The following is a 27,956-nucleotide window of genomic DNA, read 5'->3' on the forward strand; positions in this document are numbered from 1 at the left end:
TTAGCTTGACCCTGGTGGTGGTGAATGGATAGTTGGGGTCGGTCTGAAGGGGAGGGGCTTAGCTTGACCCTGGTGGTGCTGAATGGATAGTTGGGGTCGGTCTGAAGGGGAGGGGCTTAGCTTGACCCTGGTGGTGCTGAATGGATGGTTGGGGTCGGTCTGAAGGGGTGGGGCTTAGCTTGACCCTGGTGGTGGTGAATGGATAGTTGGGTCGGTCTGAAGGGGAGGGGCTTAGCTTGACCCTGGTGGTGGTGAATGGATAGTTGGGTTCGGTCTGAAGGGGAGGGGCTTAGCTTGACCCTGGATTCAGAGGGACAGGAGGTGAAAAAGGGGTGGAGGAGGGTTGCGTCGAGTCACCTGAAATGACAGCTGACAGAGGGGGGAGAGCAGACTTAAAAGGTTTAGCGGAGCGCTGTGATAGGTTCTTGGGTATAGAGCGAAGTGATTGGTTAAGCTGGGGAGTAACGCCCCGATCACTTATAGAGAGGAGAGAGAGTAGTAACATGGAAATAGTAAATGAATGAATAAAGACGGTCTTCCTGGTTGAACTTGCGCTGAGCTCCATTTAGTCTCAGATCACTTCCACATGTTCTCCATCAGCTTCGTATGGCACCTTGGACATAACACAAGAACAACATCCTGTTTTGTTTTTGAAAGACAAACCTTTATTAGTGATCCAAACATTTCATTTAATCACACATCCCATCAGTAAAGTCTGTTCAATGATTTCATGACCAGTTTCACTTTCACAACACCATGAATGTGTTTCATCTCAGCTATTTCAAACAGAACCAGACATGATCTCCTTATTGATTATTATCATGATAAGTTATAGTACCCACTTTATATTTGGATAACAACAACAACAACAACAATTAGTCTGCAAAACAATAACATTTTATTTCCCAAGCAAAGACTCTAAGCTATTTACAGGAGAATAATAAATGATGTTCTTATTGATTATGATCATGACAGGAAGTAATATCATTTTAAATAAACATGTGATGATGAAATAAGTGTGATAACCATCTGGGAACTCATTTGTTAGTTAACATTGAATCTGTCAAAAATAATACATGTGATTATAAATGTCTCTATTGTTTTAGAAAGTGGAATACAATGTGTAGAATAAAAGAAGCTCTGCTGCTTTCTCTCTGAATTATATTATTACAAGAGAAACAACAACAAGAATCAAAAGAAATATCCAACACAGATTTAGAGCAAAGTTTACAAATCAGTTCAGGTGAACAAGGATCCTCCTGAGCAGCCTCCATGGCTAACCAGACACAGGAAGTCCAACATCTACAGAATAACTCATGAGGAGATGTTGAAGCCCCGCCCATAATGTTTGATTGACAGCTGATCTCTGCACAGTGAAGACATGGACAATCAGCTCTGATGGACACACGGTGAGTTTAAGAAGTAGAAGAGTTCCTCCAAGGACTTCAGGCTATTTGAGTTTACAAAACTCAGCAGTGTCTCCATTATAATAAAGATAAACTCCAGCATGCAGCGGCTGAGTGAACGTGGTCTGGACTCTGTGGAGGAGAGTCATGGTTTCAGAGACGCTGTAGAAGGACAGAACACCTGCTCTGTGATCCAGGTACACTCCTACTCTGGAGGACTGAGGACCTGAGACGGGAGTGCTGATACTGTTGTAAAAAAATGAATAACTGTTTTGGTCACAAACTAAGGACCAAGATTTGTCATTGTGTCCAAATAAACTTTCCCCCCCTGCTCTGCTGATATTCTTGTATGAGACTGCTACACGAACTGCTCCCCCTCTCCACTCCACCTCCCAGTAACAACGTCCAGTCAGACTCTCTCTACTCAGGACCTGAGACCAATTAGTGAATCTGTCTGGGTGACGAGAATAAGACTGTTGTTGTTTCATGCGTGTTGCTTTTCTGCTCCCCTCAGATAATACCACCCGTGTCTCTGCTGTGTTTGGATCCAGAGTGATCTCCTGTGAATATGTTAAGAACCCAGCTCTGGTGGTGGGCTCTGCTGCTGACAGTAAAACATCCACTTCAGTCGATGAGACGTTTGTCCATTCCTCTCTCAGGACGTCCTGTAGTTTGTCTCTGACTGCTGACAGGGCCGCCGTCACGTCCTCAAAGTATCTCAGAGGACGGATGTTGATGCTGGAGGAGTGTGTAGCTTCACTGAGGGCTGGCAGTGAGGAGGGGTAGCTGAGCAGAAAGTGGTTGTGGTCCTCTGTGAGAGACAGCAGCTTCAGCTCAGCGTCTCTCCTCTTCAGCTCAGAGATCTCCTGCTCCAGCTTCTCCTGGAGCTCTCTGACTCCACTCACTTCTCTCTCCTGCTGGGATCTGAGCTGCTGCTTCACATCAGAGCTTCTTCTCTCCATGAGACGGATCAGCTCAGTGAACATCTTCTCACTGTCCTCCACTGCTTTCTCAGCAGAGCCATTGACGGCCTCCACCTCCTGCTGAAGCAGCTTCACCTCCTTCTCTCCGTCCTGGATTCTCTGCTGGATGTTTAGTCGACTCCCCTCCAGCTCTCTCTGCCTCTCAGTCCTCTCTGCTGCAGCAGACACCGTGTCGTGGCCTTTGTGTTCGTCCACAGAGCAGAGATAACAGATACTCAGCTGATCAGTGCGGCAGAACATCTTCATCACCTCGTCGTGACGAGAGCAGATGTTCTCCTGGAGCTTCTTGGAGGGCTCCACCAGCTTGTGTTTCTTAAAGGCAGGTGATTCATAATGAGGCTGGAGGTGTTGGTCACAGTAAGAGGCCAGACACACGAGGCAGGACTTACAGGCTCTCAGCTTCCTCCCAGTACAGAAATCACAGGCCACATCTCCAGCTCCAGCATAGCAGAGATCAGCAGGAGCAGCTTGGAGTCCAGTCTTCTTCAGCTCCTCCACTAAAGATGCTAACATGGTGCTTTTCAGCAGGACAGGCCTCGGTGTGAAGCTCTGCCTGCACTGAGGGCAGCTGTGGATTAGCTCTCCATCCCAGTGGTGTTTAATACAGTCCATGCAGTAGCTGTGTCCACAGGGAATAGTCACCGGATCCTTCAGTAGATCCAGACAGATGGAACAAGAGAAGGTTTCCCGGTCCAGCTGAACTCCTTTCTGCGCCATTTCACCTCTCAGTAGCAGCGAGTGTGTGAGTTTCACTTCCTGAGAACTGAGACTATGTGAGAGGTTATCTGAACAGCATGTGTGTGTGGGCGGTGAATGTGGCCTATCAGCTCTCGTACTTTACCCACATGTTGGTTACACCCCTCCTGCTCAGTGTAGATCTGAAGGGGAGGGGCCAGGAAGTACAGAGTGGAGCTGGCTGTGTCTCAGAGCAGGAAGAAGAGGGAGGGCTCATCAAACTCTGACTCATTCCAGGAGAAGGAGCGGCGCTCAGACTCTGACCTACACAGAGCCTCGGTTACAACCTGCTCCTCATTTGAAAAGAGCTTTTAGTTGTAAAATAAGTTGGTAAACTTACAAAATCTGAAGGGGGTTAAATACTTGTTTCCTCCAGTGTAAATGTGCAGCCTCAATGTCCTGAGATAGCTGATTGATTTAATAGTTGGATGTACAGTAAGTCGTTTTTTACTGTGAGTACTAGTAGTGGTATTGTGTGTGTGTGTGTGTGTGTGTGTGTGTGTGTGTGTGTGTGTGTGTGTGTGTGTGTGTGTGTGTGTGTGTGTGTGTGTGTGTGTGTGGGGGGGGGCTTTTATATCGAAAAAATCCTTATCCTGTGATGATTTGTGGTTGACACCTTCTTTTAAATATGTTCAGACAGATGTGTCTCAATGGAGAAGAAGAAACCACAGATTCCTTAGAGTCCATCGTGAGGTGAGTTCCTCAGAGGAGTCCCCCCCCCGATGTGTCCCCTTCCCAGGACGCCCCCCCCCCCTCCCCCACAGGACCCCATCACAGAGACGCCCCTACCTAACGTGAACCAGGAGACTGAACCTCCTTCTTCACTCCCTTCCTCACCTCCTCCCCTCCACATCTCCTTCCCTCCTTTCCTATCATACCTCATTCACACCAACGGTGTTTCAGGGCCGGTTCGGAGCTGGAGCTTGAAAAGCGGTCTGGTTATTTTGTACTTTATAATTCTATCATCTTTATTCTCCATTTCATTGTCTTTTTGAATGACTTTTTTTATTGTTTTTAATCTATTTTATTTTCACATCTTTATCAATTGCTTGTCAAACCCTTTGAAGTGTATCAGAGGAGCTCTAAAAGGAGCTATATCATGGTTTTGAATGTGATAATTGGTCTATCGTTATTTTTACTTTACTTCCTTTATTCTACCTATCTCTATTATTAAGATTTAATCATTTATTTAATCATAATTTTTAATTCTCTGTATTTTCACTTAAATGTTGTTTATTATGACTTTTATTAGTTTTATTTTCCACATTTTACCACTTGTTATCATCCTCGTGTTTGTCAATTGGTCATCAAACACAGATTAATAAAGTTTTTTTGTCATATCATCAGTTTTATTTTCTATTTCCCTATAATGTTCGTTGATCATTATCCAATCCAATCCACTTTATTTCTATAGCACATTTAAAAAAACAGAGTTGAACAGTGCTGTACATCAACAACTGTATAAAAACATAGCACAAATACATACAAAACAGACAGGACATGAAACAAATGTAAAACACGAGACAATGAAAGCCGATCAGAAGCCACAGACTGAGAAACTCTCCTACATGACGTAAAAACAATACAAGACACTAGTAAGATAAAAACCCACATTTAACAGCACAAGTGTCTCCTGGTCTGAACATGAGAGGGAAAAGAAGTGGGTTTTTAAACGACACTTAAAAACAGGCAGAGTTGGAGCAAGTCTAACCTGGAGGGGCAATTCGTTCCATAACTTTGGAGCTGCAACAGCAAAGGCTCTGTCTCCTCGCTGCTTCAACCTCGATTTACTGTAGGGATGACCAGAAGGAGTCTGTCCAACCCAGTCTCATAAAAAAACGTGTAATAACTACGTTGGTCCACAACTTGGGACGTAGTATTTCTACAAAAACGCCTCTGAAATGGTAAGATCCCTACTTTTTTTTTCACCATTCATTCCAATGGCTGGCGTCTAAGTCACGTGATCTTCAAATTTCTCCTTGCAGAAAAAAATAAATATGGCCGACATTCGTTTTATTCTCGGTTGAAAATGCCTATTTTAAAGTTAGTTTGGCCATTAAAATGCGTTTTGATGTCATTTGATGCGAGAAATATGAGTTGTTATTTCAAATTATGTGTGCAGTGGATGTACATGATCTTTAGTTTGCTAGTTATTAAGAAGATTACTTCAGGAAATTGTGTCGAAACAACGTTTTCATTGTTACCAAGGTGGTTGCTAGGGAAGCTGCTATCGATATTATTTCTGTTATGTTGTGTAACTGTTTAATGGTGTTATCTTTATTGCTACCCCCTTCCCCGTCAATGTATAGTGTTGGTCCACAGCGCAAACGTATTAGTCTAACAAAATCTGCATCTAAAATTGTGGCATAGATACGTTATTTATGTCAAAAAAAGTGAAACAAAGATTATCCAACGATTTACAGACCACTCTTTTCCCCATGTAAGTCAATGGGAAAAAGTGTTTCCGGGCCTGGCAACCAAACGGAAGTGTAGTACCGCCGTTTGGCCACTACGAATATTTTCATCTGAGTCCGGCGCACTTCCTGGGGGCTTGGTCCACCCCCACTCAAAATACCTTCCCGCGGCTCTGCATGCCTACAGCTGAATGCGGCGATTACCATCTTGTTCAGCAAAACGCCACACAAACTTATTTGTGGGGCTTAGATTGACCCTGGTGGTGGTGAATGGATAGTTGTGTTCGGTCTTAAGGGGAGGGGCTTAGCTTGACCCTGGTGGTGGTGAATGGATAGTTGGGTTCGGTCTTAAGGGGAGGGGCTTAGCTTGACCCTGGTGGTGGTGAATGGATAGTTGGGTTCGGTCTTAAGGGGAGGGGCTTAGCTTGATCCTGGATTCAGAGGGACCGGAGGTGAAAAAGGGGTTGCGTCGAGTCACCTGAAATGACAGCTGACAGAGGGGGGAGAGCAGACTTAAAAGGTTTAGCGGAGCGCTGTGATAGGCTCTTGGGTATAGAGCGAAGTGATTGGTTAAGCTGGGGAGTGACGCCCCGATCACTTATTGAGAGGAGAGAGAGTAGTAACATGGAAATAGTAAATGAATGAATAAAGCCGGTCTTCCTGGTTGAACTTGCGCTGAGCTTCATTTAGTCTCAGATCACTTCCGCATGTTCTCCATCAGCTTCGTATGGCACCTTGGACATAACACAAGAACAACATCCTGGTTTGTTTTTGAAAGACAAACCTTTATTAATGATCCAAACATTTCATTTAATCACACATCCCATCAGTAAAGTCTGTTCAATGATTTCATGATCAGTTTCACTTTCTCCACACCATGAATGTGTTTCATCTCAGCTATTTCAAACAGAACCAGACATGATCTCCTTATTGATTATTATCATGATAAGTTATAGTACCCACTTTATATTTGGATAACAACAACAACAACAATTAGTCTGCAAAACAATAACATTTTATTTCCCAAGCAAAGACTCTAAGCTATTTACAGGAGAATAATAAATGATGTACTTATTGATTATGATCATGACAGTAAGTAATATCATTTTAAATAAACATGTGATGATGAAATAAGTGTGATAACCATCTGGGAACTCATTTGTTAGTTAACATTGAATCTGTCAAAATAATACATGTGATTATAAATGTCTCTATTGTTTTAGAAAGTGGAATACAATGTGTAGAATAAAAGAAGCTCTGCTGCTTTCTCTCTGAATTATATTATTACAAGAGAAACAACAACAAGAATCAAAAGAAATATCCAACACAGATTTAGAGCAAAGTTTACAAATCAGTTCAGGTGAACAAGGATCCTCCTGAGCAGCCTCCATGGCTAACCAGACTCAGGAAGTCCAACATCTACAGAATAACTCATGAGGAGATGTTGAAGCCCCGCCCATAATGTTTGATTGACAGCTGATCTCTGTGCAGTGAAGACATGGACAATCAGCTCTGATGGACACACGGTGAGTTTAAGAAGTAGAAGAGTTCCTCCAAGGACTTCAGGCTATTTGAGTTTACAAACCTCAGCAGTGTCTCCATTATTATAATAAAGAAAAACTCCAGCATGTAGCGGCTGAGTGAACGTGGTCTGGACTCTGTGGAGGAGAGTCATGGTTTCAGAGACGCTGTAGAAGGACAGAACACCTGCTCTGTGATCCAGGTACACTCCTACTCTGGAGGACTGAGGACCTGAGACGGGAGTGCTGATTCTGTTGTAAAGAAATGAATAACTGTTTTGGTCACAAACTAAGGACCAAGATTTGTCATTGTTTCCAAATAAACTTCCCCCCCCTGCTGTCCTGCTGATATTCTTGTATGAGACTGCTACACGAACTCCTCCCCCTCTCCACTCCACCTCCCAGTAACAACGTCCAGTCAGACTCTCTCTACTCAGGACCTGAGGATAACATGCAGTGAATCTGTCTGGATGACTAGAATAAGACTGTGGTTGTTTCATGTATGTTGCTTTTCTGCTCCCCTCAGATAATACCAGCTGTGTGTTTGCTGTGTTTGGATCCAGAGTGATCTCCTGTGAATATGTTAAGAAGCCAGCTCTGGTGGTGGGCTCTGCTGCTGACAGTAAAACATCCACTTCAGTCGATGAGACGTTTGTCCATTCCTCTCTCAGGACGTCCTGTAGTTTGTCTCTGACTGCTGACAGGGCCGCCGTCACGTCCTCAAAGTATCTCAGAGGACGGATGTTGATGCTGGAGGAGTGTGTAGCTTCACTGAGGGCTGACAGTGAGGAGGGGTAGCTGAGCAGAAAGTGGTTGTGGTCCTCTGTGTGAGACAGCAGCTTCAGCTCAGCGTCTCTCCTCTTCAGCTCAGAGATCTCCTGCTCCAGCTTCTCCTGGAGCTCTCTGACTCCACTCACTTCTCTCTTCTGCTGGGATCTGAGCTGCTGCTTCACATCAGAGCTTCTTTTCTCCATGAGACGGATCAGCTCAGTGAACATCTTCTCACTGCCCTCCACTGCTTTCTCAGCAGAGCCATTGACGGCCTCCACCTCCTGCTGAAGCAGCTTCACCTCCTTCTCTCCGTCCTGGATTCTCTGCTGGATGTTTAGTCGACTCCCCTCCAGCTCTCTCTGCCTCTCAGTCCTCTCTGCTGCAGCAGACACCGTGTCGTGGCCTTTGTGTTCGTCCACAGAGCAGAGATAACAGATACTCTGCTGATCAGTGCGGCAGAACATCTTCATCACCTCGTCGTGACGAGAGCAGATGTTCTCCTGGAGCTTCTTGGAGGGCTCCACCAGCTTGTGTTTCTTAAAGGCAGGTGATTCATAATGAGGCTGGAGGTGTTGGTCACAGTAAGAGGCCACACACTGCAGACAGGACTTACAGGCTCTCAGTTTCCTCCCAGTACAGACATCACAGGTCACATCTCCAGCTCCAGCATAGCAGAGATCAGCAGGAGCAGCTTGGAGTCCAGTCTTCTTCAGCTCCTCCACTAAAGATGCTAACATGGTGCTCTTCAGCAGGACAGGCCTCGGTGTGAAGCTCTGCCTGCACTGAGGGCAGCTGTGGATTAGCTCTCCATCCCAGTGCTGTGTAATACAGTCCATGCAGTAGCTGTGTCCACAGGGAATAGTCACCGGATCCTTCAGTAGATCCAGACAGATGGAACAAGAGAAGGTTTCCCGGTCCAGCTGAACTCCTTTCTGCGCCATTTCACCTCTCAGTAGCAGTGAGTGTGTGAGTTTCACTTCCTGAGAACTGAAACTAGTGAGACTGGTTATCTGAACAGCATGTGTGTGTGGGCGGTGAATGTGGCCTATCAGCTCTCGTTCTTTACCCACATGTTGGTTACACCCCTCCTCCTCAGATCTGAAGGGGAGGAACCAGGAAGTACAGAGTGGAGCTGGCTGTGTCTCAGAGCAGGAAGAAGAGGGAGGGCTCATCAAAGTCTGACTCATTCCAGGAGAAGGAGCAGCACTCAGACTCTGACCTACACAGAGCCTCGGTTACAACCTGCTCTTCATTTGAAAAGAGCTTTTAGTTGTAAAATAAGTTGGTAAACTTACAAAATCTGAAGGGGGTTAAATACGTGTTTCCTCCACTGTAAATGTACAGCCTCAATGTCCTGAAATAGCTGATTGATTTAATAGTTGGATTTACATTAAGTCGTTTTTTACTGTAAGTACTAGTAGTGGTATTGTGTGTGTGTGTGTGTGTGTGTGTGTGTGTGTGTGTGTGTGTGTGTGTGTGTGTGTGTGTGTGTGTGTGTGTGTGTTTGTGTGTGTGTGTGTGGGGGGGCTTTTATATAGAAAAAATCCTTATCCTGTGATGATTTGTGGTTGACACCTTCTTTTAAATATGTTCAGACAGATGTGTCTCAATGGAGAAGAAGAAACCACAGATTCCTTAGAGTCCATCGTGAGGTGAGTTCCTCAGAGGAGTCCCCCCCCCCCCCGATGTGTCCCCTTCCCAGGACGCCCCCCCCCCCCCCCCCCCCCCCCACAGGACCCCATCACAGAGACGCCCCTACCTAACGTGATCCAGGAGACTGAACCTCCTTCCTCACCTCCTCCCCTCCACATCTCCTTCCCTCCTTTCCTATCATACCTCATTCACACCAACGGTGTTTCAGGGCCGGTTCGGAGCTGGAGCTTGAAAAGCGGTCTGGTTATTTTGTACTTTATAATTCTATCATCTTTATTCTCCATTTCATTGTCTTTTTGAATGACTTTTTTTATTGTTTTTAATCTATTTTATTTTCACATTTTTATCAAGTGCTTGTCAAACCCTTTGAAGTGTATCAGAGGAGCTCTAAAAGGTGCTATATCATTGTTTTAAATGTGATAATTGGTCTTAATTGTATCGTTATTTTTACTTTACTTCCTTTATTCTACCTATTTCTATTATTAAGATTTAATCATTTATTTAATCATAATTTTTAATTCTCTGTATTTTCACTTAAATGTTGTTTATTATGACTTTTATTAGTTTTATTTTCCACATTTTACCACTTGTTAACATCCTCGTGTTTGTCAATTGGGCCCAGGAGTTCAAAACTTTTAATCTCAATCAGATCCGATCAGATTTTGAAATCCCATTTTTTGTGATCCAGGATCAGACAAGTCGGCCAAATTTTGTCCCTGGAGTTCAAAGCAATTCAGGATAGGATCACCCTGATCCAGATTACGATTTTTCAAAATGACTAGATCCTGAATATCAGTGCTTTAATCCTACCGATCGCCATCTAGTGGACATGAAAAATAATAATAGGAAGACAAGAGACCACATTGCAGAGACATCTATAATGTCCAATTATATTTTTTTATTTGAAAGGTGATGACAGATGATGGACTTTTTTTTTGTTGAAGATATTTTTACTTTAATCTAAATTACATTTTTGATTGACAATCTTTGCTGTTACACTTTTATGAGCATCAACATTTATGTCATCAACATTTGGTTGAAAAACAAATAGGCCACCACAAACGTTAGCAAAAATGGGAAAAATAAAATTGATTTCCCATGAAGGTTAAAAGTGTGTATTATTTCAGTTAACAAACGTTGCCATCTTATTTAAATTGAAACATATTTTAAAATAAATTGTACAGTACATTTTGCTCTGGTAATCCACTGGAAATCCACCCCTCTGGTGGGATCAGGGTAATCCAGTTTTTTGGGATCAAACTGATCCCAATCCTGTGTTGTCGGTTTGAACTACCCATTTTGAAGATTTGATCCAGATTAAAGCTTGGATTCGATTTCCTGATCTGATCGGATATCAAAGTGATCCTAATCCTGTTTTTTGGTTTTGAACTCCCCAAAATCCAAATCTGATCTGATAGGGATTAAACATTTTGAACTCCTGGGCCCTGGTCATCAAACACAGATTAATAAAGTTTTTTTGTCATATCATCAGTTTTATTTTCTATTTCCCTATAATTTTCGTTGATCATTATCCAATCCAATCCACTTTATTTCTATAGCACATTTAAAAACAACAGTGTTGAACAAAGTGATGTACATCAACAACTGTATAAAAACATAGCATAAATACATAAAAAACAGACAGGACATGAAACAAATGTAAAACACGAGACAATGAAAGCCGATCAGAAGCCACAGACTGAGAAACTCTCCTACATGACGTAAAAACAATACAAGACACTAGTAAGATAAAAACCCACATTTAACAGCACAAGTGTCTCCTGGTCTGAACATGAGAGGGAAAAGAAGTGGGTTTTTAAACGACACTTAAAAACAGGCAGAGTTGGAGCAAGTCTAACCTGGAGGGGCAATTCGTTCCGTAACTTTGGAGCTGCAACAGCAAAGGCTCTGTCTCCTCGCTGCTTCAACCTCGATTTACTGTAGGGATGACCAGAAGGAGTCTGTCCAACCCGGTCTCATAAAAAAACGTGTAATAACTACGTTGGTCCACAACTTGGGACGTAGTATTTCTACAAAAACGCCTCTGAAATGGTAAGATCCCTACGGTTTTTTTTCACCATTCATTCCAATGGCTGGCGTCTAAGTCACGTGATCTTCAAATTTGTCCTTGCAGAAAAAAAAAACATGGCCGACATTCGTTTTAGTCTCTGTGGAAAAGGCCTATTTTAAAGTTAGTTTGGCCATTAAAATGCGTTTTGATGTCATTTGATGCGAGAAATATGAGTTGTTATTTCAGATTATGTGTGCAGTGGATGCACATGATCTTTAGTTTGCTAGTTATTACGAAGATTACTTCAGGAAATTGTGTCTATACAACATTTTCATTGTTACCAAGGTGGTTGCTAGGGACGCTGCTATCGATATTATTTCTGTTATGTTGTGTAACTGTTTAATGGTGTTATCTTTATTGCTACCCTCTTCCCCGTCAATGTATAGTGTTGGTCCACAGCGCAAACGTATTAGTCTAACAAAATCTGCATCTAAAATTGTGGCATAGATACGTTATTTATGTCAAAAAAAAGTGAAAAAAAAAATTATCCAACGATTTACAGACCACTCTTTCCCCATGTAAGTCAATGGGAAAAAGTGTTTCCGGGCCTGGCAACCAAACGGAAGTGTAGTACCGCCGTTTGGCCACTACGAATATTTTCATCTGAGTCCGGCGCACTTCCTGGGGGCTTGGTCCACCCCCACTCAAAAAATACCTTCCCGCGGCTCTGCATGCCTACAGCTGAATGCGGCGATTACCATCTTGTTCAGCAAAACGCCACACAAACTTATTTGTGGGGCTTAGCTTGACCCTGGTGGTGGTGAATGGATAGTTGGGTTCGGTCTTAAGGGGAGGGGCTTAGCTTGACCCTGGTGGTGGTGAATGGATAGTTGGGTTCGGTCTTAAGGGGAGGGGCTTAGCTTGATCCTGGATTCAGAGGGACAGGAGGTGAAAAAGGGGTTGCGTCGAGTCACCTGAAATGACAGCTGACAGAGGGGGGAGAGCAGACTTAAAAGGTTTAGCGGAACGCTGTGATAGGCTCTTGGGTATAGAGCGAAGTGATTGGTTAAGCTGGGGAGTGACGCCCCGATCACTTATTGAGAGGAGAGAGAGTAGTAACATGGAAATAGTAAATGAATGAATAAAGCCGGTCTTCCTGGTTGAACTTGCGCTGAGCTCCATTTAGTCTCAGATCACTTCCACATGTTCTCCATCAGCTTCGTATGGCACCTTGGACATAACACAAGAACAACATCCTGTTTTTTTTTTTAAAGACAAACCTTTATTAATGATCCAAACATTTCATTTAATCACACATCCCATCAGTAAAGTCTGTTCAATGATTTCATGATCAGTTTCACTTTCTCCACACCATGAATGTGTTTCATCTCAGCTATTTCAAACAGAACCAGACATGATCTCCTTATTGATTATTATCATGATAAGTTATAGCACCCACTTTCTATTTGGATAACAACAACAACAACAACAACAATTAGTCTGCAAAACAATAACATTTTATTTCCCAAGCAAAGACTCTAAGCTATTTACAGGAGAATAATAAATGATGTTCTTATTGATTATGATCATGACAGTAAGTAATACCATTTTAAATAAACATGTGATGATGAAATAAGTGTGATAACCATCTGGGAACTCATTTGTTAGTTAACATTGAATCTGTCAAAAATAATACATGTGATTATAAATGTCTCTATTGTTTTAGAAAGTGGAATACAATGTGTAGAATAAAAAAAGCTCTGCTGCTTTCTCTCTGAATTATATTATTACAAGAGAAACAACAACAAGAATCAAAAGAAATATCCAACACAGATTTAGAGCAAAGTTTACAAATCAGTTCAGGTGAACAAGGATCCTCCTGAGCAGCCTCCATGGCTAACCAGACACAGGAAGTCCAACATCTACAGAATAACTCATGAGGAGATGTTGAAGCCCCGCCCATAATGTTTGATTGACAGCTGATCCCTGCTTAGTGAAGACATGGACAATCAGCTCTGATGGACACACGGTGAGTTTAAGAAGTAGAAGAGTTCCTCCAAGGACTTCAGGCTATTTGAGTTTACAAAACTCAGCAGTGACTCCATTATAATAAAGATAAACTCCAGCATGTAGCGGCTGAGTGAATTTGGTCTGGACTCTGTGGAGGAGGGTCAGGGTTTCAGAGACGCTGTAGAAGGACAGAACACCTGCTCTGTGATCCAGGTACACTCCTACTCTGGAGGACAGAGGACCTGAGACGGGAGTGCTGATACCGATGTGACGAAATGAATAACCTTTTTGGTCACACTCTAAGGACCAAGATTTGTCATTGTGTCCAAATAAACTTTCCCTCCCTGCTCTGCTGATATTCTTGTATGCGACTGCTACACGAACTCCTCCCCCTCTCCACTCCACCTCCCAGTAACAACGTCCAGTCAGACTCTCTCTACTCAGGACCTGAAACCATCCAGTGAATCTGTCTGGGTGACTAGAATAAGACTGTTCTTGTCCCATGAATGTTACTTTTCTGCTCCCCTCAGATAATAACAGATGTGTGTGTGCTGTGTTTGGATCCAGAGTGATCTCCTGTGAATATGTTAAGAACCCAGCTCTGGTGGTGGGCTCTGCTGCTGAGAGTAAAACATCCACTTCAGTCGATGAGACGTTTGTCCATTCCTCTCTCAGGACGTCCTGTAGTTTGTCTCTGACTGCTGACAGGGCCGCCGTCACGTCCTCAAAGTATCTCAGAGGACGGATGTTGATGCTGGAGGAGTGTGTAGCTTCACTGGGGGCTGGCAGTGAGGAGGGGTAGCTGAGCAGAAAGTGGTTGTGGTCCTCTGTGAGAGACAGCAGCTTCAGCTCAGCGTCTCTCCTCTTCAGCTCAGAGATCTCCTGCTCCAGCTTCTCCTGGAGCTCTCTGACTCCACTCACTTCTCTCTCCTGCTGGGATCTGAGCTGCTGCTTCACATCAGAGCTTCTTTTCTCCATGAGACGGATCAGCTCAGTGAACATCTTCTCACTGTCCTCCACTGCTTTCTCAGCAGAGCCATTGACGGCCTCCACCTCCTGCTGAAGCAGCTTCATCTCCTTCTCTCCGTCCTGGATTCTCTGCTGGATGTTTAGTCGACTCCCCTCCAGCTCTCTCTGCCTCTCAGTCCTCTCTGCTGCAGCAGACACCGTGTCGTGTCCTTTGTGTTCGTCCACAGAGCAGATATAACAGATACTCAGCTGATCAGTGCGGCAGAACAGCTTCATCACCTCGTCGTGACGAGAGCAGATGTTCTCCTGGAGCTTCTTGGAGGGCTCCACCAGCTTGTGTTTCTTTAATGGAGCTGCGTCATAGTGAGGCTGGAGGTGTTGGTCACAGTAAGAGGCCACACACTGCAGACAGGACTTACAGGCTCTCAGTTTCCTCCCAGTACAGACATCACAGGCCACATCTCCAGCTCCAGCATAGCAGTGATCAGCAGGAGCAGCTTGGAGTCCAGTCTTCTTCAGCTCCTCCACTAAAGCTGCTAACATGGTGTTCTTCAGCAGGACAGGCCTCGGTGTGAAGCTCTGCCTGCACTGAGGGCAGCTGTGGATTAGCTCTCCATCCCAGTGCTGTGTAATACAGTCCATGCAGTAGCTGTGTCCACAGGGAATAGTCACCGGATCCTTCAGTAGATCCAGACAGATGGAACAAGAGAAGGTTTCCCGGTCCAGCTGAACTCCTTTCTGCGCCATTTCACCTCTCAGTAGCAGTGAGTGTGTGAGTTTCACTTCCTGAGAACTGAAACTAGTGAGACTGGTTATCTGAACAGCATGTGTGTGTGAGCAGTGAATGTGGCCTATCAGCTCTCGTACTTTACCCACATGTTGGTTACACCCCTCCTCCTCAGATCTGAGGGGGAGGAACCAGGAAGTACAGAGTGGAGCTGGCTGTGTCTCAGAGCAGGAAGAAGAGGGAGGGCTCATCAAACTCTGACTCATTCCAGGAGAAGGAGCAGCACTCAGACTCTGACCTACACAGAGCCTCGGTTACAACCTGCTCTTCATTTGAAAAGAGCTTTTAGTTGTAAAATAAGTTGGTAAACTTACAAAATCTGAAGGGGTTTAAATACGTGTTCCCTCCAGTGTAAATGTACAGCCTCAATGTCCTGAAATAGCTGATTGATTTAATAGTTGGATGTACAGTAAGTCGTTTTTTACTGTGAGTACTAGTAGTGGTATTGTGTGTGTGTGTGTGTGTGTGTGTGTGTGTGTGTGTGTGTGTGTGTGTGTGTGTGTGTGTGTGTGTGTGTGTGTGTGTGGGGGGGGGGGGGCTTTTATATAGAAAAAATCCTTATCCTGTGATGATTTGTGGTTGACACCTTCTTTTAAATATGTTCAGACAGATGTGTCTCAATGGAGAAGAAGAAACCACAGATTCCTTAGAGTCCATCGTGAGGTGAGTTCCTCAGAGGAGTCCCCCCCCCCGATGTGTCCCCTTCCCAGGACGCCCCCCCCCCCCCCTCCCCCACAGGACCCCATCACAGAGACGCCCCTACCTAACGTGATCCAGGAGACTGAACCTCCTTCCTCACTCCCTTCCTCACCTCCTCCCCTCCACATCTCCTTCCCTCCTTTCCTATCATACCTCATTCACACCAACGGTGTTTCAGGGCCGGTTCGGAGCTGGAGCTTGAAAAGCGGTCTGGTTATTTTGTACTTTATAATTCTATCATCTTTATTCTCCATTTCATTGTCTTTTTGAATGACTTTTTTTATTGTTTTTAATCTATTTTATTTTCACATCTTTATCAAGTGCTTGTCAAACCCTTTGAAGTGTATCAGAGGAGCTCTAAAAGGTGCTATATCATTGTTTTGAATGTGATAATTGGTCTTAATTGTATCGTTATTTTTACTTTACTTCCTTTATTCTACCTATTTCTATTATTAAGATTTAATCATTTATTTAATCATAATTTTTAATTCTCTGTATTTTCACTTAAATGTTGTTTATTATGACTTTTATTAGTTTTATTTTCCACATTTTACCACTTGTTAACATCCTCGTGTTTGTCAATTGGTCATCAAAAACAGATTAATAAAGTTTTTTTGTCATATCATCAGTTTTATTTTCTATTTCCCTATTCTTTTCGTTGATCATTATCCAATCCACTTTATTTCTATAGCACATTTAAAAAAAACAGAGTTGAACAGTGATGTACATCAACAACTGTATAAAAACATAGCACAAATTCATAAAAAAACAGACAGGACATGAAACAAATGTAAAACACGAGACAATGAAAGCCGATCAGAAGCCACAGACTGAGAAACTCTCCTACATGACGTAAAAACAATACAAGACACTAGTAAGATAAAAACCCACATTTAACAGCACAAGTGTCTCCTGGTCTGAACATGAGAGGGAAAAGAAGTGGGTTTTTAAACGACACTTAAAAACAGGCAGAGTTGGAGCAAGTCTAACCTGGAGGGGCAATTCGTTCCATAACTTTGGAGCTGCAACAGCAAAGGCTCTGTCTCCTCGCTGCTTCAACCTCGATTTACTGTAGGGATGACCAGAAGGAGTCTGTCCAACCCAGTCTCATAAAAAAACGTGTAATAACTACGTTGGTCCACAACTTGGGACGTAGTATTTCTACAAAAACGCCTCTGAAATGGTAAGATCCCTACGTTTTTTTTCACCATTCATTCCAATGGCTGGCGTCTAAGTCACGTGATCTTCAAATTTGTCCTTGCAGAAAAAAAAAACATGGCCGACATTCGTTTTATTCTCGGTGTAAAATGCCTATTTTAAAGTTAGTTTGGCCATTAAAATGCGTTTTGATGTCATTTGATGGGAGAAATATGAGTTGTTATTTCAGATTATGTGTGCAGTGGATGCACATGATCTATAGTTTGCTAGTTATTAAGAAGATTACTTCAGGAAATTGTGTTTATACAACTTTTTCATTGTTACCAAGGTGGTTGCTAGGGACGCTGCTATCGATATTATTTCTGTTATGTTGTGTAACTGTTTAATGGTGTTATCTTTATTGCTACCCCCTTCCCCGTCAATGTATAGTGTTGGTCCACAGCGCAAACGTATTAGTCTAACAAAATCTGCATCTAAAATTCTGGCATAGATACGTTATTTATGTAAAAAAAAAGTTTAAAAAAAAATGATCCAACGATTTACAGACCACTCTTTCCCCATGTAAGTCAATGGGAAAAAGTGTTTCCGGGCCTGGCAACCAAACGGAAGTGTAGTACCGCCGTTTGGCCACTACGAATATTTTCACCTGAGTCCGGCGCACTTCCTGGGGGCTTGGTCCACCCCCACTCAAAATACCTTCCCGCGGCTCTGCATGCCTACAGCTGAATGCGGCGATTACCATCTTGTTCAGCAAAACGCCACACAAACTTATTTGTGGGGATTAGCTTGACCCTGGTGGTGGTGAATGTATAGTTGGGTTCGGTCTGAAGGGGAGGGGCTTAGCTTGACCCTGGTGGTGGTGAATGGATAGTTGGGTTCGGTCTTAAGGGGAGGGGCTTAGCTTGATCCTGGATTCAGAGGGACAGGAGGTGAAAAAGGGGTTGCGTCGAGTCACCTGAAATGACAGCTGACAGAGGGGAGAGAGCAGACTTAAAAGGTTTAGCGGAGCGCTGTGATAGGCTCTTGGGTATAGAGCGAAGTGATTGGTTAAGCTGGGGAGTGACGCCCCGATCACTTATAGAGAGGAGAGAGAGTAGTAACATGGAAATAGTAAATGAATGAATAAAGACGGTCTTCCTGGTTGAACTTGAGCTGAGCTCCATTTAGTCTCAGATCACTTCCGCATGTTCTCCATCAGCTTCGTATGGCACCTTGGACATAACACAAGAACAACATCCTGTTTTGTTTTTGAAAGACAAACCTTTATTAATGATCCAAACATTTCATTTAATCACACATCCCATCAGTAAAGTCTGTTCAATGATTTCATGATCAGTTTCACTTTCACAACACCATGAATGTGTTTCATCTCAGCTATTTCAAACAGAACCAGACATGATCTACTTATTGATTATTATCATGATAAGTTATAGTACCCACTTTCTATTTGGATAACAACAACAACAACAACAATTAGTCTGCAAAACAATAACATTTGATTTCCCAAGCAAAGACTCTAAGCTATTTACAGGAGAATAATAAATGATGTACTTATTGATTATGATCATGACAGGAAGTAATATCATTTTAAATAAACATGTGATGATGAAATAAGTGTGATAACCATCTGGGAACTCATTTGTTAGTTAACATTGAATCTGTCAAAAATAATACATGTGATTATAAATGTCTCTATTGTTTTAGAAAGTGGAATACAATGTGTAGAATAAAAGAAGCTCTGCTGCTTTCTCTCTGAATTATATTATTACAAGAGAAACAACAACATGAATCAAAAGAAATATCGAACACAGATTTAGAGCAAAGTTTACAAATCAGTTCAGGTGAACAAGGATCCTCCTGAGCAGCCTCCATGGCTAACCAGACACAGGAAGTCCAACATCTACAGAATAACTCATGAGGAGATGTTGAAGCCCCGCCCATAATGTTTGATTGACAGCTGATCTCTGCAGTGAAGACATGGACAATCAGCTCTGATGGACACACGGTGAGTTTAAGAAGTAGAAGAGTTCCTCCAAGGACTTCAGGCTATTTGAGTTTACAAAACTCAGCAGTGTCTCCATGAATAAAATAAAGACAAACTCCAGCATGTAGCGGCTGAGTGAACGTGGTCTGGACTCTGTGGAGGAGAGTCATGGTTTCAGAGACGCTGTAGAAAGACAGAACACCTGCTCTGTGATCCAGGTACACTCCTACTCTGGAGGACTGAGGACCTGAGACGGGAGTGCTGATACTGTTGTAACGAAATGAATAACCTTTTTGGTCACAAACTAAGGACCAAGATTTGTCATTGTTTCCAAATAAACTTCCCCCCCCTGCTCTGCTGATATTCTTGTATGCGACTGCTACATAAACTCCTCTCCCTCTCCACTCCATCTCCCAGTAACAACGTCCAGTCAGACTCTCTCTACTCAGGACCTGAGGATATAAAGTGAATCTGTCTGGGTGACTGGAATGAGACTGTCGTTGTCCCAGGTATGTTGCTTTTCTGCTCCCCTCAGATAATACCAGCCGTGTCTCTGCTGTGTTTGGATCCAGAGTGATCTCCTGTGAATATGTTAAGAACCCAGCTCTGGTGGTGGGCTCTGCTGCTGACAGTAAAACATCCACTTCAGTCGATGAGACGTGTGTCCATTCCTCTCTCAGGACGTCCTGTAGTTTGTCTCTGACTGCTGACAGGGCCTCCGTCACGTCCTCAAAGTATCTCAGAGGACGGATGTTGATGCTGGAGGAGTGTGTAGCTTCACTGAGGGCTGGCAGTGAGGAGGGGTAGCTGAGCAGAAAGTGGTTGTGGTCCTCTGTGAGAGACAGCAGCTTCAGCTCAGCGTCTCTCCTCTTCAGCTCAGAGATCTCCTGCTCCAGCTTCTCCTGGAGCTCTCTGACTCCACTCACTTCTCTCTCCTGCTGGGATCTGAGCTGCTGCTTCACATCAGAGCTTCTTTTCTCCATGAGACGGATCAGCTCAGTGAACATCTTCTCACTGTCCTCCACTGCTTTCTCAGCAGAGCCATTGACGGCCTCCACCTCCTGCTGAAGAAGCTTCACCTCCTTCTCTCCGTCCTGGATTCTCTGCTGGATGTTTAGTCGACTCCCCTCCAGCTCTCTCTGCCTCTCAGTCCTCTCTGCTGCAGCAGACACCGTGTCGTGGCCTTTGTGTTCTTCCACAGAGCAGAGATAACAGATACTCAGCTGATCAGTGCGGCAGAACATCTTCATCACCTCGTCGTGACGAGAGCAGATGTTCTCCTGGAGCTTCTTGGAGGGCTCCACCAGCTTGTGTTTCTTAAAGACAGGTGATTCATAATGAGGCTGGAGGTGTTGGTCACAGTAAGAGGCCAGACACAGGAGGCAGGACTTACAGGCTCTCAGCTTCCTCCCAGTACAGACATCACAGGCCACATCTCCAGCTCCAGCATAGCAGAGATCAGCAGGAGCAGCTTGGAGTCCAGTCTTCTTCAGCTCCTCCACTAAAGATGCTAACATGGTGCTTTTCAGCAGAACAGGCCTCGGTGTGAAGCTCTGCCTGCACTGAGGGCAGCTGTGGATTAGCTCTCCATCCAAGTGCTGTTTAATACAGTCCATGCAGTAGCTGTGTCCACAGGGAATAGTGACCGGATCCTTCAGTAGATCCAGACAGATGGAACAAGAAAAGGTTTCCCGGTCCAGCTGAACTCCTTTCTGCGCCATTTCACCTCTCAGTAGCAGCGAGTGGTTGAGTTTCACTTCCTGAGAACTGAAACTAGTGTGATTGGTTATCTGAACAGGATTTGTGTGTGAGCAGTGAATGTGGCCTATCAGCTCTTGGACTTTACCCACATGTTGGTTACACCCCTCCTCCTCAGATCTGTAGGGGAGGAACCAGGAAGTACAGAGTGGAGCTGGCTGTATCTCAGAGCAGAAAGAAGAGGGAGGGCTCATCAAACTCTGACTCATTCCAGGAGAAGGAGCAGCACTCAGACTCTGAACTACACAGAGCCTCGGTTACAACCTCCTCTTCATTTGAAAAGAGCTTTTAGTTGTAAAATAAGTTGGTAAACTTACAAAATCTGAAGGGGGTTAAATACTTGTTTCCTCCAGTGTAAATGTACAGCCTCAATGTCCTGAGATAGCTGATTGATTTAATAGTTGGATGTACAGTAAGTCGTTTTTTACTGTAAGTACTAGTAGTGGTATTGTGTGTGTGTGTGTGTGTGTGTGTGTGTGTGTGTGTGTGTGTGTGTGTGTGTGTGTGTGTGTGTGTGTGTGTGTGTGGGGGGGGGGGCTTTTATATAGAAAAAAATCCTTATCCTGTGATGATTTGCTGGTTGACACCTTCTTTTAAATATGTTCAGACAGATGTGTCTCAATGGCAGAAGAAGAAACCACAGATTCCTTAGAGTCCATCGTGAGGTGAGTTCCTCAGAGGAGCCCCCCCCCCCCCCCCCCCCCGATGTGTCCCCTTCCCAGGACCCCACCCCCCCCCCCTCCCCCACAGGACCCCATCACAGAGACGCCCCTACCTAACGTGATCCAGGAGACTGAACCTCCTTCCTCACTCCCTTCCTCACCTCCTCCCCTTCACATCTCCTTCCCTCCTTTCCTATCATACCTCATTCACACCAACGGTGTTTCAGGGCCGGTTCGGAGCTGGAGCTTGAAAAGCAGTCTGGTTATTTTGTACTTTATAATTCTATCATCTTTATTCTCCATTTCATTGTCTTTTTTGAATGACTTTTTTTATTGTTTTTAATCTATTTTATTTTCAAATTTTCTATCAATTGCTTGTCAAACCCTTTGAAGTGTATCAGAGGAGCTCTAAAAGGTGCTATATCATTGTTTTGAATGTGATAATTGGTCTATCGTTATTTTTACTTTACTTCCTTTATTCTACCTATTTCTATTATTAAGATTTAATCATTTATTTAATCATAATTTTTAATTCTCTGTATTTTCACTTAAATGTTGTTTATTATGACTTTTATTAGTTTTATTTTCCACATTTTACCACTTGTTAACATCCTCGTGTTTGTCAATTGGTCATCCAAAACAGATTAATAAAGTTTTTTTTGTCATATCATCAGTTTTATTTTCTATTTCCCTATAATTTTCGTTGATCATTATCCATCCAATCCACTTTTTTTCTATAGCACATTTAAAAACAACAGAGTTGAACAGTGCTGTACATCAACAACTGTATAAAAACATAGCACAAATACATAAAAAACAGACAGGACATGAAACAAATGTAAAACACGAGACAATGAAAGCCGATCAGAAGCCACAGACTGAGAAACTCTCCTACATGACGTAAAAACAATACAAGACACTAGTAAGATAAAAACCCACATTTAACAGCACAAGTGTCTCCTGGTCTGAACATGAGAGGGAAAAAGAAGTGGGTTTTTAAACGACATTTAAAAACAGGCAGAGTTGGAGCAAGTCTAACCTGGAGGGGCAATTCGTTCCATAACTTTGGAGCTGCAACAGCAAAGGCTCTGTCTCCTCGCTGCTTCAACCTCGATTTACTGTAGGATGACCAGAAGGAGTCTGTCCAACCCAGTCTCATAAAAAAACGTGTAATAACTACGTTGGTCCACAACTTGGGACGTAGTATTTCTACAAAAACGCCTCTGAAATTGTAAGATCCCTACGTTTTTTTTCACCATTCATTCCAATGGCTGGCGTCTAAGTCACGTGATCTTCAAATTTCTCCTTGCAGAAAAAAATAAACATGGCCGACATTCGTTTTATTCTCGGTGGAAAATGCCTATTTTAAGGTTAGTTTAGTTTGGCCATTAAAATGCGTTTTGATGTCATTTGATGCGAGAAATATGAGTTGTTATTTCAAATTATGTGTGCAGTGGATGTACATGATCTATAGTTTGCTAGTTATTAAGAAGATTACTTCAGGAAATTGTGTCGAAACAACGTTTTCATTGTTACCAAGGTGGTTGCTAGGGACGCTGCTATCGATATTATTTCTGTTATGTTGTGTAACTGTTTAATGGTGTTATCTTTATTGCTACCCTCCCTTCCCCCGTCAATGTATAGTGTTTGGTTCACAGCGCAAACGTATTAGTCTGACAAAATCTGCATCTAAAATTCTGGCATAGATACGTTATTTATGTAAAAAAAAAGTTTAAAAAAAAATGATCCAACGATTTACAGAACACTCTTTCCCCATGTAAGTCAATGGGAAAAAGTGTTTCCGGGACTGGCAACCAAACGGAAGTGTAGTACCGCCGTTTGGCCACTACGAATATTTTCATCTGAGTCCGGCGCACTTCCTGGGGGCTTGGTCCACCCCCACTCAAAATACCTTCCGCGGCTCTGCATGCCTACAGCTGAATGCGGCGATTACCATCTTGTTCAGCAAAACGCAACACAAACTTATTTGTGGGGCTTAGCTTGACCCTGGTGGTGGTGAATGTATAGTTGGGTTCGGTCTGAAGGGGAGGGGCTTAGCTTGACCCTGGTGGTGGTGAATGTATAGTTGGGTTCGGTCTGAAGGGGAGGGGCTTAGCTTGACCCTGGTGGTGGTGAATGGATAGTTGGGTTCGGTCTTAAGGGGAGGGGCTTAGCTTGATCCTGGATTCAGAGGGACCGGAGGTGAAAAAGGGGTTGCGTCGAGTCACCTGAAATGACAGCTGACAGAGGGGGGAGAGCAGACTTAAAAGGTTTAGCGGAGCGCTGTGATAGGCTCTTGGGTATAGAGCGAAGTGATTGGTTAAGCTGGGGAGTAACGCCCCGATCACTTATAGAGAGGAGAGAGAGTAGTAACATGGAAATAGTAAATGAATGAATAAAGACGGTCTTCCTGGTTGAACTTGCGCTGAGCTTCATTTAGTCTCAGATCACTTCCACATGTTCTCCATCAGCTTCGTATGGCCCCTTGGACATAACACAAGAACAACATCCTGTTTTGTTTTTGAAAGACAAACCTTTATTAATGATCCAAACATTTCATTTAATCACACATCCCATCAGTAAAGTCTGTTCAATGATTTCATGACCAGTTTCACTTTCTCCACACCATGAATGTGTTTCATCTCAGCTATTTCAAACAGAATCAGACATGATCTCCTTATTGATTATTATCATGATAAGTTATAGTACCCACTTTATATTTGGATAACAACAACAACAACAATTAGTCTGCAAAACAATAACATTTTATTTCCCAAGCAAAGACTCTAAGCTATTTACAGGAGAATAATAAATGATGTACTTATTGATTATGATCATGACAGTAAGTAATATCATTTTAAATAAACATGTGATGATGAAATAAGTGTGATAACCATCTGGGAACTCATGTGTTAGTTAACATTGAATCTGTCAAAAATAATACATGTGATTATAAATGTCTCTATTGTTTTAGAAAGTGGAATACAATGTGTAGAATAAAAGAAGCTCTGCTGCTTTCTCTCTGAATTATATTATTACAAGAGAAACAACAACAAGAATCAAAAGAAATATCCAACACAGATTTAGAGCAAAGTTTACAAATCAGTTCAGGTGAACAAGGATCCTCCTGAGCAGCCTCCATGGCTAACCAGACACAGGAAGTCCAACATCTACAGAATAACTCATGAGGAGATGTTGAAGCCCCGCCCATAATGTTTGATTGACAGCTGATCTCTGCACAGTGAAGACATGGACAATCAGCTCTGATGGACACACGGTGAGTTTAAGAAGTAGAAGAGTTCCTCCAAGGACTTCAGGCTATTTGAGTTTACAAAACTCAGCAGTGTCTCCATGATTATAATAAAGAAAAACTCCAGCATGTAGCGGCTGAGTGAACGTGGTCTGGACTCTGTGGAGGAGAGTCATGGTTTCAGAGACGCTGTAGAAGGACAGAACACCTGCTCTGTGATCCAGGTACACTCCTACTCTGGAGGACTGAGGACCTGAGACGGGAGTGCTGATACTGTTGTAAAAAAATGAATAACTGTTTTGGTCACAAACTAAGGACCAAGATTTGTCATTGTGTCCAAATAAACTTTCCCCCCCTGCTCTGCTGATATTCTTGTATGAGACTGCTACACGAACTGCTCCCCCTCTCCACTCCACCTCCCAGTAACAACGTCCAGTCAGACTCTCTCTACTCAGGACCTGAGACCAATCAGTGAATCTGTCTGGGTGACGAGAATAAGACTGTTGTTGTTTCATGCGTGTTGCTTTTCTGCTCCCCTCAGATAATACCACCCGTGTCTCTGCTGTGTTTGGATCCAGAGTGATCTCCTGTGAATATGTTAAGAACCCAGCTCTGGTGGTGGGCTCTGCTGCTGACAGTAAAACATCCACTTCAGTCGATGAGACGTTTGTCCATTCCTCTCTCAGGACGTCCTGTAGTTTGTCTCTGACTGCTGACAGGGCCTCCGTCACGTCCTCAAAGTATCTCAGAGGACGGATGTTGATGCTGGAGGAGTGTGTAGCTTCACTGAGGGCTGGCAGTGAGGAGGGGTAGCTGAGCAGAAAGTGGTTGTGGTCCTCTGTGAGAGACAGCAGCTTCAGCTCAGCGTCTCTCCTCTTCAGCTCAGAGATCTCCTGCTCCAGCTTCTCCTGGAGCTCTCTGACTCCACTCACTTCTCTCTCCTGCTGGGATCTGAGCTGCTGCTTCACATCAGAGCTTCTATTCTCCATGAGACGGATCAGCTCAGTGAACATCTTCTCACTGTCCTCCACTGCTTTCTCAGCAGAGCCATTGACGGCCTCCACCTCCTGCTGAAGCAGCTTCACCTCCTTCTCTCCGTCCTGGATTCTCTGCTGGATGTTTAGTCGACTCCCCTCCAGCTCTCTCTGCCTCTCAGTCCTCTCTGCTGCAGCAGACACCGTGTCGTGGCCTTTGTGTTCGTCCACAGAGCAGAGATAACAGATACTCAGCTGATCAGTGCGGCAGAACATCTTCATCACCTCGTCGTGACGAGAGCAGATGTTCTCCTGGAGCTTCTTGGAGGGCTCCACCAGCTTGTGTTTCTTAAAGGCAGGTGATTCATAATGAGGCTGGAGGTGTTGGTCACAGTAAGAGGCCAGACACACGAGGCAGGACTTACAGGCTCTCAGCTTCCTCCCAGTACAGAAATCACAGGCCACATCTCCAGCTCCAGCATAGCAGAGATCAGCAGGAGCAGCTTGGAGTCCAGTCTTCTTCAGCTCCTCCACTAAAGATGCTAACATGGTGCTTTTCAGCAGGACAGGCCTCGGTGTGAAGCTCTGCCTGCACTGAGGGCAGCTGTGGATTAGCTCTCCATCCCAGTGGTGTTTAATACAGTCCATGCAGTAGCTGTGTCCACAGGGAATAGTCACCGGATCCTTCAGTAGATCCAGACAGATGGAACAAGAGAAAGTTTCCCGGTCCAGCTGAACTCCTTTCTGCGCCATTTCACCTCTCAGTAGCAGCGAGTGTGTGAGTTTCACTTCCTGAGAACTGAGACTATGTGAGAGGTTATCTGAACAGCATGTGTGTGTGGGCGGTGAATGTGGCCTATCAGCTCTCGTACTTTACCCACATGTTGGTTACACCCCTCCTGCTAAGTGTAGATCTGAAGGGGAGGGGCCAGGAAGTACAGAGTGGAGCTGGCTGTGTCTCAGAGCAGGAAGAAGAGGGAGGGCTCATCAAAGTCTGACTCATTCCAGGAGAAGGAGCAGCACTCAGACTCTGACCTACACAGAGCCTCGGTTACAACCTGCTCCTCATTTGAAAAGAGCTTTTAGTTGTAAAATAAGTTGGTAAACTTACAAAATCTGAAGGGGGTTAAATACGTGTTTCCTCCAGTGTAAATGTACAGCCTCAATGTCCTGAGATAGCTGATTGATTTAATAGTTGGATGTACAGTAATTCGTTTTTTACTGTGAGTACTAGTAGTAGTATTGTGTGTGTGTGTGTGTGTGTGTGTGTGTGTGTGTGTGTGTGTGTGTGTGTGTGTGTGTGTGTGTATGTGTGTGGGGGGGGGGGGGCTTTTATATTGAAAAAATCCTTATCCTGTGATGATTTGTGGTTGACACCTTCTTTTAAATATGTTCAGACAGATGTGTCTCAATGGAGAAGAAGAAACCACAGATTCCTTAGAGTCCATCGTGAGGTGAGTTCCTCAGAGGAGTCCCCCCCCAATGTGTCCCCTTCCCAGGACGCCCCCCCCCCCCCCCCTCCCCCACAGGACCCCATCACAGAGACGCCCCTACCTAACGTGATCCAGGAGACTGAACCTCCTTCCTCACTCCCTTCCTCACCTCCTCCCCTTCACATCTCCTTCCCTCCTTTCCTATCATACCTCATTCACACCAACGGTGTTTCAGGGCCGGTTCGGAGCTGGAGCTTGAAAAGCGGTCTGGTTATTTTGTACTTTATAATTCTATCATCTTTATTCTCCATTTCATTGTCTTTTTGAATGACTTTTTTTATTGTTTTTAATCTATTTTATTTTCAAATTTTTATCAATTGCTTGTCAAACCCTTTGAAGTGTATCAGAGGAGCTCTAAAAGGTGCTATATCATTGTTTTGAATGTGATAATTGGTCTATCGTTATTTTTACTTTACTTCCTTTATTCTACCTATTTCTATTATTAAGATTTAATCATTTATTTAATCATAATTTTTAATTCTCTGTATTTTCACTTAAATGTTGTTTATTATGACTTTTATTAGTTTTATTTTCCACATTTTACCACTTGTTAACATCCTCGTGTTTGTCAATTGGTCATCAAACACAGATTAATAAAGTTTTTTTGTCATATCATCAGTTTTATTTTCTATTTCCCTATAATTTTCGTTGATCATTATCCAATCCAATCCACTTTATTTCTATAGCACATTTAAAAACAACAGAGTTGAACAGTGCTG

At 43.6% G+C, this 27,956-nt stretch overlaps 3 protein-coding genes across 3 annotated transcripts; all 3 read right to left on the reverse strand.

Annotated features, from left to right (window-relative positions):
• Nucleotides 1–642: 642 nt before the first annotated feature.
• LOC307024378 (uncharacterized protein) lies at nucleotides 643–8,821 on the reverse strand. Its single transcript, XM_079658443.1, has 2 exons — nucleotides 7,107–8,821; nucleotides 643–3,224 (listed from the first exon to the last, which is right to left on the reverse strand). The coding sequence occupies exons 1-2, from the start codon at nucleotides 8,768–8,770 to the stop codon at nucleotides 1,451–1,453; spliced, it is 3,438 nt and encodes a 1,145-aa protein (XP_079514569.1). The 5' UTR covers nucleotides 8,771–8,821; the 3' UTR covers nucleotides 643–1,450.
• A 4,167-nt stretch (nucleotides 8,822–12,988) lies between these two features.
• LOC307024379 (uncharacterized protein) lies at nucleotides 12,989–26,525 on the reverse strand. Its single transcript, XM_079658444.1, has 3 exons — nucleotides 24,840–26,525; nucleotides 15,345–15,414; nucleotides 12,989–15,258 (listed from the first exon to the last, which is right to left on the reverse strand). Exons 1-3 carry the CDS (start codon nucleotides 26,495–26,497, stop codon nucleotides 13,564–13,566), a joined length of 3,423 nt encoding a protein of 1,140 aa, XP_079514570.1. The 5' UTR covers nucleotides 26,498–26,525; the 3' UTR covers nucleotides 12,989–13,563.
• LOC307023899 (tripartite motif-containing protein 16-like) lies at nucleotides 18,398–20,821 on the reverse strand (the record flags this gene model as incomplete). The annotated part of the gene is made up of 1 exon (XM_079657563.1): nucleotides 18,398–20,821. The coding sequence occupies one exon, from the start codon at nucleotides 20,819–20,821 to the stop codon at nucleotides 19,163–19,165; it is 1,659 nt and encodes a 552-aa protein (XP_079513689.1). The 3' UTR covers nucleotides 18,398–19,162.
• Nucleotides 26,526–27,956: the final 1,431 nt, after the last annotated feature.

Source organism: Notothenia rossii (assembly GCF_949606895.1).
Source record: "Notothenia rossii genome assembly, chromosome: 11".
Lineage (NCBI taxonomy): Eukaryota > Metazoa > Chordata > Actinopteri > Perciformes > Nototheniidae > Notothenia > Notothenia rossii.